General features: G+C 37.3%; 1 protein-coding gene across 4 annotated transcripts; it reads left to right on the top strand.

Annotated features, from left to right (window-relative positions):
- The first annotated feature begins 659 nt into the window (after positions 1 to 659).
- LOC309714751 (receptor-type tyrosine-protein kinase FLT3-like) lies at positions 660 to 9,832 on the top strand. 4 transcript variants are annotated; one of them, XM_082547426.1, is made up of 24 exons: positions 660 to 777; positions 1,384 to 1,457; positions 3,112 to 3,263; positions 3,345 to 3,466; positions 3,577 to 3,688; positions 3,905 to 4,047; positions 4,261 to 4,439; positions 4,600 to 4,738; positions 4,820 to 4,997; positions 5,113 to 5,213; positions 5,318 to 5,432; positions 5,511 to 5,716; positions 5,809 to 5,912; positions 5,995 to 6,130; positions 6,766 to 6,870; positions 6,951 to 7,061; positions 7,214 to 7,370; positions 7,475 to 7,587; positions 7,702 to 7,841; positions 8,137 to 8,259; positions 8,352 to 8,463; positions 8,551 to 8,650; positions 8,867 to 8,972; positions 9,071 to 9,832. In XM_082547426.1, the coding sequence occupies exons 1-24, from the start codon at positions 750 to 752 to the stop codon at positions 9,287 to 9,289; spliced, it is 3,075 nt and encodes a 1,024-aa protein (XP_082403552.1). In that variant the 5' UTR covers positions 660 to 749; the 3' UTR covers positions 9,290 to 9,832. The 4 variants fall into 4 exon arrangements, with proteins under 4 accessions (XP_082403552.1, XP_082403553.1, XP_082403554.1 ...); XM_082547427.1 differs by having other exon boundaries at positions 3,342 to 3,466; positions 5,998 to 6,130; XM_082547428.1 differs by having other exon boundaries at positions 3,342 to 3,466; positions 7,720 to 7,841.
- The last annotated feature ends 1,747 nt before the right edge of the window (positions 9,833 to 11,579 follow it).

Below are 11,579 nucleotides of genomic sequence, written 5' to 3'. Positions count from 1 at the left end.
ATAGGGGGAAATTATCTTTTTTTTTTTTTAGCGCGGTTATCATTCAGAATTAAGCAAATGATTGCAACATCGTAAAACATTTTAAAATAAATTTTAAAAAAAGAGAAAGAAAAAAGAAATTACTTCTTATTTTTGGTCTTACTAGATGATGGAACAAATATTTCCCAGCATGCATACAATATCTCTCTTCTCGGGGCGACCGTGGCTCAGGGGGTTGGGAAGCGTATCTGGTTCGATCGCCGGGCTCTCTGTCCTGGTCGTTGTGTCCTTGGGCAAGACACTTTACCCTACTTGCCTACTGGTGTTGGCCAGAGGGGCCGATGGCGCGATATGACAGCCTCGCTTCTGTCAGTCTGCCCCAGGGCAGCTGTGGCTACAACCGTAGCTTGCCTCCACCAGTGTGTGAATGTGAGAGTGAATGAATAGTGGCATTGTAAAGCGCTTTGGGTGCCTTGAAAAGCGCTATATAAATCCAATCCATTATTATTATGTCTCTGTCATGTTGATAACGTAGAAACCAGCCTCTTCAGTTTTTTCTTAATAAAAACACGCAGAAAAAATGATTGTACTTCCATTTTTTTAAATCTCCAACAATAACGAGAAAACAGTAGTTTCTCGCGTGTATATTTTAGGCTCTCAGCGTCATCCAATGGTCTTATACTTCCTCTATTTATAAGGCACATACGGGCGTCTTGTACGCCAGTCTAGCCACAGAGTGAGCATGTAAAGCAGCCAGAAAATACGCATCAATGCCAAGGCACCAAAATATGATTGCGGGTGAGTAAGACTCTTTCAAATCCCTGTTTTGTGGCCTGAATTATTGCCACTGAAGTAGTGCAACTTTTAGCTTCACGTTTATCATTTAACAGTTAGGGTTCAAAAATAAAAAATGGCGTGTTATAAATAAATATTCAGATATAAAATATTGGGTTGACATCAAGATCTAAATTTTCAGTTTGAGGAACTTCAAGGCTCAGCAGCGACTGACAAGTGTTAAGGCTCACATTTGTAGTTCATATAAGGTGACGGTGATGATGATCTCAGGAAGAAAATAAATATCAGAAATAATAGGTAAAAACACGCAAATTACACTTTGTGTGATTTTTATAGTTTAGAAGTGTTTAACATTTCTAGTTTAATATAATAAAAAAAACTCTACTGTGCCATTAATAAATTCACAGGAAACACTTAACACATCAGTTCATTTGTCCTCATGACTGTGTTGCTTTGCGCTTTTTTCAGATTTGCTTATTTGCTTATGCTGTATTTTCTTTAAAATTAAATAATCAATTCCTGTTTCACTTGTTATTTTCCAGTAAATTTCTAATAATTCGGGAAATGTGCATTTGTTTGAACTGAAGTTTTAATTTTCTGTATCTCCAGCTGTTCTGCTGCTGTGTGCTGTTGGGGCACTGTCTGATGATGGGAAGACCCCACCATGTGTGCCCAGTTATGAAGTAAGAGCTGCTTTAACTGGAAAATAATGGGGGAAAACGGCACAATTTAGTAGGTGCTGCACAATTGCTGAACTGACACATAGTAACTGTAAATAATATATGCACAAACCATTAGAATTCCAATATGAAGTAATTGAACTAACTAACTAACTAACTAACTAACTAACTAACTAACTAACTAACTAACTAACTAACTTTTTTGTATAAACAAAAGAAAATATTCTTCAAACTTTGTGTAGCTGTATCTTATTTTCACTAATGACAGTGTCAGTGTTTTATGAGTATGCAAAAACAAAAAAATGCAGAGCAACAAGATGATCTAAAACGTCACAGGGGAAATGGTACTCCTGTTTCATTTCTTGAAATCTGTCACTTTGTCTCATTTCAGTAAAAACTCTGAGTCCAAATTTTATTCCATTATAAAAGTAAATGTACATTTTTTTAACCAGTTCATAGTTTAATATTTTCACACATGTAGTTGTGTGAAAAATAAAGTATACCCGCTTTCGTTTCCAAGGTTTTACATGACAGGACAAATTAAAATAATCATTTGACCCTTAGCAGTGACATTATTTGTTTAACAAATACTGAGTCAAATTCAGAAGCTGTGTTTAAAAAATATAATTAGACCCCCAAGATTTAACAGCAATAGCTTTAATAATAGTTTTCTGTGTGAGGTCATCAGTCATTTTTATAGCCCAAATTATCACCCCTACACCACCATGCTTCACAGTTGGTATGAGGTGTTGGTGATGATATGGTGTGTTTAGTTTTTCATCATATGTGGTGCTGTGCATGACGACCAAACGTCTCCACTTTGGTCTCAACTGCCCAGTGGACATTGTTCCAGAAGTCTTGGTTCAGATGTTCAGATTTGTGCAACTTTGCAAAGCTAAGCTGTGCTGCCATGTTCTTTTTAGAGAGACGAGGGTTTCTTCAGTCTTTTTCTAATTGTACCGTCGTGAACTTTAATAATTAAAATGTTAACTGAAGCCAATAGAGACTGACATGTAGCTCACAAGCTTCTTGCTGATTCTGAGGTTTGCACTGTCTGAATTTGGGGTGAATTTGCTGGGACGTCACTCCTGGCAAGATTGGCAACTGTGTTGACTGTTTTCCACTTGTAAATAGTCTTTCTCGCTGTAGAGTGATGGATTTCAAATGGCCGAGTAACCCTTCCCAGATTGATTGGGAGCAACAATTCCTTCTCTGAGATGATTGTTGATGTTGTTACACTTTCACGCCCCAATTCTCCAGACCAGAAAACCACTGAAACATTTGTTTTATTACAGGTGCTCATGATTACTAAAGATCAGCACTTGGCTGCTACTTACCCTCTTAAATCCTGTGGAAGTAATAAATAGTTACTTTGGTTTTTATACAATTCTTCTCCATTTTTGCTTTATTTTTCTTAAATAACTATATAGTCTAATAATTTATGTTTTTATTTTGTCTTAATATGTAAACATAAATAATGTTCATGCTTGGTTTGGTGATTAACAATCTCTCAGCTTTTATTACAACTTCAGACAATTAATTGCTAAATCAACCTTTTTATGTGTTTTTGTAAAGCATTTTTTTAACATCTTGCCATCAGTGATTATTTTATTGCTGCTTAATAAAGGAGGATTAAATGGTGGGTCTTGTTTTTCAGGCAGCATGTTTGACACCAGCTGATTATCAGAATCCATCTGGTCCCATCACCAAAGTTTTGGCTGTGGGTATGAAACTCATCATCTCCCTGGAGTTCCTCGCTGGATCTCCTGTTTGCCACTGGATCAGAGGAGAAGACCGAGTAATGACAGCGTAAGTGACTGTCTGTGTTTCTGTTTGTGTGCTTTATCTTTTTATGTAATTAAACTGAGATGTTTCTTTTAACCTCAGCAGAAATGGGAGTCAGTCCATGGTCACATCACCGCTTTCTGAGACAGATTCAGGGGAGTACACTCTGACGTGTAAATCCAACAATGTCACCATGTTCTCCACGACTGTGATTCTTCATGTAATGAGTGAGTAACAGCTTCTCACCTTCTTTCTTCTATAATACTCACATATTCTCTGTTTGATCATAAATTAGTGATAATAAAAAATGAAGTTAACTGTTTTCTTTGTTGTTTAGAATGTCCAACAAAACCACAGCTGATGCTCGATGGTGTTGACGTGTCAGATACTTCCCCGCATTTTAAGTGCATCTCTGAGGGTTTCCCCAAACCCACAATCAAATGGTCTGGGTAAGATGTTGTCCTTTACATTTGTATGTAAACTTTAGAATAGCAGCACTTCTTAATGTCTGATTTTAGACTGAATCATTTGGAGAGATGCTTTATTTTGGTGGGTGGTTGGGATAAATGGGTATTAGACAAGCTTTGATAATAATGTTTGTCAAAGACACAGCGCTCTGAAAATATAATTTTACAGCACTAACATTTTTCTCTCTGTTTGACCAGTAACAAGGATGGACAACAGAGTTTAAAGGGAAGCGACAGAAAGACAGAGCGCACAATATCAAGCACTGAATATTATAATAGAGGAATGATGTGCTGTGCAACCAATGCTGAAGGACAAGAGTGCTCCCAACTGTATGACTACGGTAACTGGATTTAAATTAATTCATAACAAATTTAATACATCCATAATGAATTTATCCATAAATTATTACAGGAGTTAATTTCAGTAAAATTTGGTTCAAATACTTGAAAAAACAATGTTTACTCAGACATTAACTAACTGATCTCAGAGAAGCAAATGACAAATTCTGCCTGAAAAATATATTTTTGACTTGAGGCCCTGATGTGTGTTTCAGACTTACAGAGCAGCGTAATGAACAAAGATGAGGTTTCTACTGTCACCCTGAGCAAAGGTCAGTCTCTGTTGCTTCGCTGCAGAGTAAAGGGATACAGTCTGAGATCACCTGTGTGGGAGAAAGGAGGAAAACACCTCAATGCCAGGACACTGTCACGTAAACCAGAGAAGGAGGAGGAGGTACAGTAATGTCCTGTAATCAGGGAGAGTTTCCTTAAACTTTCTTGTTATGTTTGTCTGAAAACTGACCGACCTTTTTAATATTCCTCAGTCTGAGACAAAAAGTACTTCACTGATAATCATCCTGCAAATGATCATTATTATGGGGTTTTTCTTCCAGATGTGCATTAAAAATGACTCACATTTCGGTGTTCAGATGGCCTACCTGTCCATCAGATCAGTGAGAGAGGAGCACAGCGGCACATACACCTGCACGAGTGCAAATAAAAACTCAAAGTCTGTTCATGTTAATGTCTCAGGTCAGTAGACTTCATTTCATGTCATTATTATTTGAAACTGTTCCCACTGAATAAATCTGGTTTATTCTTGTGTTTCCTCAGATGAAGGTTTCCTCTCTGCACAGCTGGATGAGACCAAGATCCTATCAGCTCAGGAGGCATCCAGCACCTGCTTGCAGGCCACTGTTTCCTACCATCCTGTTCTCCAGTACTGTTCCTGGGAGACTCCTGACAAAAACAGGACTAAATGTGTCAGGGAGACATGGGTAACACAGCACAGGTACTTCAATGAAGCAAACTGTCATCATGTAGAAGTGTAAAACTATTCATTCATTCATGTTTTTCATGATCAGTGTAATCATGTGATATGAGGACTGTAATGAACTGTTTCTCAGGACTGTGAAGCTTTGTGATCCACTCATATCAGGAGATTATAAGTTACACCTGGAGGCTGGAGGACAAAAGGAAACAAAGATCATATCAGTGTGTGTTGTAGGTGGGTTAATGTAACCTTTGTTACAGTTGTATTATTACTTAAATTTAATTATAATTTATATTTAAAATGTGAGAATGTTTGAGATCATCTGATTTTTGTTCCAGATGAACCAAAGTTCAACTTCTTGTTTAATAAGGATGATGGTACCCTCAACCTTGAGACTGTCAGTCCTGTGCCAGCAAACTATACCTGGATGTTTTGCTCTAAGTCCAATGACAGGTATGATTACCTGCACAGCCGTTCAGCTCAGAGCATTTTAGCTCTGATTATTTAAACTCCTTTTACTTTGTTTCACAGCTGCAGTGAAATTGACTCATCCTGGGATGAGGTCCCAAATGCATTTCAAATAGATTCTGATGTTTCCTGCTATAAGCCGATCAAGAGCTTAGTGAGCAAAGACGTGTTAAAAGGAGACCAATTCAGGTTTTGTCTGACAAACTCAGTTGGCTCCTGGTGCAAAACCTATTACATGATCATCCCACCTACACCTCAGCCCTCTATTGGTAATAACAAGTCTCATGAATATATTTACTGAAAATATTTGATGAAAAAAAAAATCTAAAAGTTGCTCACATTGTTTTGTTTTGTTTTTTAGGTAAGCCACCTGAGAAGAACTCCTTCCTGCTGACAGTATGTGTGGTTCTGGCTCTGGCTTTGACACTCGCCATCATGGTGCTCACGTATTTTGTCAAAAAGAAGGTAAATATAAATAAGGTGTATCAGCATACATATAAATGCAAACACACACAAAGACGTGACACCAAACCTTTTGTGTTTCCAGCAGAAACCTCAATATCAGCCTCAGCTTCAGATGATCCAGATGACTGGACCCAGTGATAATGATTACATCTACATCAACTTCAAGGACTTTGAGTATGACAGGAAATGGGAGTTTCCCAGGGAGAACCTTGAACTGGGTATGAAGTACACCAAGTTACAGGGTTAAATATATGCATCAACACATAAAGGCAATGTAAAGTTTTACACTCAGTCAGTAAGAAGAAGTTTAAAAGAACATTTAAATATATGTAAAATTATTGATTTAGCTGCTAGCAGACCTCCGAAACCAAAGAACAAGAAGCCCTTCAAATGGTAGCAAGACGTATTGAGGGCTTGCAAAAGACTGAAGCAGAAAAAGAGGAAAAAAGTTCTTCTACATAAATGTGTTATCTGTGAAATATTCAGACTTTCCTCTTTTCATTTTTTTATGAAGAGTTTTACCTTTCTGGGCCTCAAAGTGTTGTCTGAACTCAGCAATACACCACGTTTAAAGAGGAAATGTCTCTTTGCCGGAACTTCTAACCAGATAGATATGTGAAACATATGAAGGGGCCCCAACAGGACACCTCTAAGAGGCCACAACTCTTTGGTTTAATTTTGCAGAACAATCATTTGTCTTTAGTTTTGTTTTGTTTTTTTAATGGCATAAGCTCAATCTAAAAACTAACTTAATGTGAACACTATTTCCCTCATATTTCATGACAACGTGTTGATAAACGTAGTCAATTTAATATACAAAACAGACTTTTGAGTGTTTTTCTGTCCTCCTCAGGTAAAGAACTGGGCTCTGGAGCTTTTGGCATGGTGGTCCAGGCTACAGCTTATGGCATCAAAAAGCCAGGAGTCTCGCAGAAGGTGGCCGTTAAGATGCTGAAAGGTTGGTATTTGTTTCATGAGAAATGCAGAGCGTTAAAAGGGTTTTACCTAAAAGTGCTAATCTTGTACTTGACTCTGCAGAAAAACACCAGTCTATGGAGAAGGAGGCTTTGATGTCAGAGCTCAAGATGCTAACTCACATCGGACACCATGCCAACATTGTCAACCTGCTCGGTGCATGCACAGACTCTGGTGCGTTTAACGCAGCAGATCACACACATGCACAATAGTCATCAAACTTGGGCTCTTTCAGATGAGACCTACTGCCCTGGTTTCTGATTATTTGATGCTGTATATTAATGTCAAACAGAAGTTTTAAAATAACCTAATTTCCCCTCATCTAGGACCAGTATACCTGATTTTCCAGTACTGCTGCCATGGAGACCTGCTGAATTACTTAAAAAACAACTGTGAACGTTACCACAAGTCTGTCACCGACGCTTTTGACAAAGACCGTTTCAGAAGCCTCTACCACAACCTGCAGCTCAGGAAATGCCCCAGGTGAGACATGTTTCTGTATCAGTGCTGCCTTTTGTTTATTTGTTAAATTATTCTCTGTGAAGTTTGTTTGGCATTACAGTTGTGTTACATTTGTCTTTTCTCAGTGCGCTGGAAGCACCAGTAGATAATTACGTGCCTATGTACACCACTAACACAAGGGGGCAGGAGGACATCGCGCTCCTTACCATCAACTCTGACGACGTGGACAGCTGTGAAGGTGAGAAATGTGATATAAAGCCAGCAGAGCATACACGTTATCATGGTGAAAAAAAACACGTTTAAAAAAAGGTGTATGTGTGAACAGAGGTTGACACACTACTGTGAAATTCAGAACACAATTTATCTGCAGACCCAGAGAGCTTTGAAACCTCAGACGAGCAGACGGAAGACCTGGAAGCCCTGACCTTTGATGACCTGCTGAGCTTTGCCTTCCAAGTAGCAAGAGGCATGGAGTTCCTCTCCTCCAAGAATGTAGGCGGCAAACACCAGACAAACATCTGTCACCCAGCCTCTCTGCAGAAACATATTTAGTCTTTTTTGTTCCTCTGTGTTGATGATTAATTTAGACCTATATTGGCAGACCAAACCTGAAACACCTGTGTTAGTTTCTTAGTTCTTTGCATTTTGTCATAATATATCTATATTTAGGAGATTTGGAATTTTATAAACCGCACAGTTCAAGGGGAAATTATTTAAATATAACTAAAATTGGATATCCAAATAAATACACAAAACATATGCTGATGACTGCTCCTTTTGTCTGCAGTGTATCCATCGGGACCTGGCAGCTCGAAATGTCTTAGTGACAAACGGCAGGCAGGTGAAAATCGGTGACTTTGGACTCGCCCGGGACATCGACAACGACTCCAACTACGTCGTGAGAGGAAACGTATGTTGGATGATCCTTTGGTCATTTTATATTATTCACTGACTCTTATGTTAATCCCTGTGGGTGGGTGACTGAGCCCTGCTGTCTCACAGGTGCGTTTGCCAGTAAAGTGGATGGCTCCTGAGAGCATCTTTCAGGGAATGTACACCATGAAGAGCGATGTCTGGGCTTACGGCATTCTGCTCTGGGAGATCTTCTCACTCGGTAACTTTCACAAACATTAACTCATTGTGAGCAGCACATTCAAAAGATAAACAATCAGTTCTAACGTCTCAATGATGTTTGTCGCAGGTGTCACTCCATATCCGGGCATAAAGGTGGATCATATGTTCTATTCAATGATTGAGAGAGGATTTAAGATGGAGTGTCCATACTATGCCAACGAAACTGTGTAAGTCTCATCTTAAATGTTTCATAAATGTACTAGGTTGTTTTAAGAAAACTATTATTTTAGGATTCAAATAAAGACAGAATCACATTAATACATCAGTAAAAGTCAAAAATAATACTCCATTTCTGTTCTGTTTTGAAACTTTAGCTATTCTGGACTTTTAAATATAATTTTTGCTTTTATTAAGTCAGTAGTGTTGTGAATGTTCTTCTGCAGGTACGGGATGATGCATAAGTGTTGGGCCCTGGCTCCTGCTAACCGCCCCTCTTTCTCCAAGTTGGTGTCCTTTCTGTGTGACCTGCTCCTAGACCAAGAGGAGAACGTAGGCCTTAAAGAAAATCTCAATATTTGTGTTAAATTATACTCCAACATATATGTGAATGTAGCAGCGTAATCACTATCAACATTCACTTTTTGCAGCTCTACCAAAACACAATCAATCAGACTTGCAGCGACTACCAGAATGCGTCGACCATCGTTGACATGTCTGCCTTGACCAAAGCAAGTGAAGAAAAGAAAACCCAGGCCACCAATGACTACTGTCAAACCTGCGCCACTGAAGAAAAGAGAGCAGAAACATGTGACGGAGACACTGTGGCAGCTGAGAAGGAGCTTCTGAAACCATCCGATGCAGAGTGATCGCCTTTATACCTTTATTTTTATCCGTATATCCAACAGCTTGCATAACAATACTGATAAAATGGTACTAACCTAAGATTTTAGAGTAGAATGTACTTGCTTTATATTATATTCAAGGATAGCAAGCAGTTTTGTTTTTAAAGTTTTAAAGTTTTTTTTAATTTTGTGCAGTTTTTATTGTGCAGCTACAAAATACAATTAATTATGAAACTAAAATATTCAGAGGAATGTACTTTAGAGATGTAGCTATGGAAAAAAGATTTCTCCATTATGTTTATATGAAGACTCAGGAATTTATTACATGTTGCATATATTTTGTTATACATGGCAATGTAACGTCTATGTTTTTTTGAATGCATTTATACACCAGCAGAGAATGCAAGCATTATATTTTTTGTACACATTTATTTTTTTCATAATAAACTTTCTTTATATATTTTACTGGAACTTTTACACTATATTACATTTTATCTACAACATTTTATCTTCCAGAATTACACCTGCAATAAAATGTACTTTAAATAAAGAAACTAATTTGGCCATGCCTGGTGTTTCCTCGGCTGTTTTATTCGAGTCTTGTCAAAGAAATAACAATCAGAATTTTTTTCATAAGAATTTCACAGGAAAATACTTTTTATATATACAAATTGTATTTTTCTCTTTAATGGTTTTGTGTTATACTAGAGTACAACACATTCAGAGTGAAAACAAACTGTGCCTGACTTTACAAATTAAGATTTTGTTATTTTCGAATTTTACACGTATCTAAAACATGGTATCTTATTTTGTGGAGCTCTGTAACAAAAGTTTTTTCAGACACTTTTTACTTTTTAAAATCTGTAATGTTACAATAAAGCTGAATGTGAATCCTCAAGCACAGCAGCTATAGACAGGAGTCCACTGCTCAAAGCACCACTACGTGGAAGACACAAACATGGAGGTTTGTGTTGCCACAGCGCCACCTTGGGGAATTTCAGGAAATCCAAAAGTTAACCAGGAGATGTAATTCCAAAAATATATACCACCTTATTCACTTTAAAGATGACAAGTCAGGATGAATTTCAGTTAAAGTTTAAAATATTTGTAAGTGTTTCATATAATGCTAAAGGTCGAAGCTGCTGCCTGTGATGACAGGGGATAAAGGCGAAGCGAGCAGATCCTGACAGACTCATCACAAAGGGAAGGATATGCTGGCTCAGCCCATCGCTCCTACGCAGCAAAACAAAGGAATAAATCAATCATAAAATCACAGTAGAACAAATGAATAATGACTCCTAGTCAAGATGATCTTGGCCTAACAGACACTATAAAATTCAATAGAATTTGCAAAAGGATCAGATTCTTCTGATTACAAACAAAGAAAACACATGGAAAACATCTGGGTTCACAAAAGAGAAGAAAAAAAAAGAAAATAATTTTTAATAATTATATTATATTTTTTAAATTATTATATTATATTATATTATATTATATTATATTATATTATATTATATTATAAGCATATAAATCTCAGTGTATTTTACTGTATGTAGTAACCATTTGTGCATCGTATAATATTTTTGGCTTTTTAAACACTATTTTTCTTATTTATTGTGCTGTTGTAACCAGTGAGTTTCCACAGTGTGGGATTGAATGAAATGTCTTTTTATTGAATGTTCTAACTTTAAATGTGTGGGTATCCCAAGTGTGCAAGCAGGTCTGAAGAGAAGCTCTTAGTGAAACCATCAACTCAGTATCAACAAACCATAAACCCATCACTCAAAATGAGCCTTGCCCCACATTAAAAGGCAGACCATAAAAGTGACTCTAGCATGAAGAGCGACTCATTCATTCAGTTTATTTTTAAATAAATAATTATGTTACCTCAGAAAGATCCTCCTGATTGAGGATTCCTATGGAAAGTGAAACAGTGTAGTTTCCATTTACGACAGAGAGGCACACTGGGATAATTTCCCATCTTTTGCAGATCATTTAATCATTTAATTTGGAAATGGCACAGTCAGTGTTACTCAGATGTGTACAATATGACCTTGAGTATGTTTTGTTTTGCTTTGTGGCCAGCTAGTTCTATCAGGATCTTTTAAGCTGATTAACTAGATTACATTTTTTTTCTTTCAGACTCTGTCTTGTAATCAAACATTTATTTCTAAGATTAAGCTGTAAGTAATTACTTGTATTTTCCTTTGTGGTGTTCACTGTGAGTGTGTGAAGATGGAAATAAAGATGTAAAAGAATTCTGCATGAAAGTTCACCTTTTCAGTGCTGCATCTTCAACTGGATGTGCTAACTA

The sequence above is a fragment of the Aulonocara stuartgranti genome (assembly GCF_965226115.1).
Source record: "Aulonocara stuartgranti genome assembly, chromosome: 9".
In the NCBI taxonomy this organism is placed as follows: domain Eukaryota; kingdom Metazoa; phylum Chordata; class Actinopteri; order Cichliformes; family Cichlidae; genus Aulonocara; species Aulonocara stuartgranti.
This window is presented reverse-complemented; position numbering and strand designations above follow the sequence as displayed.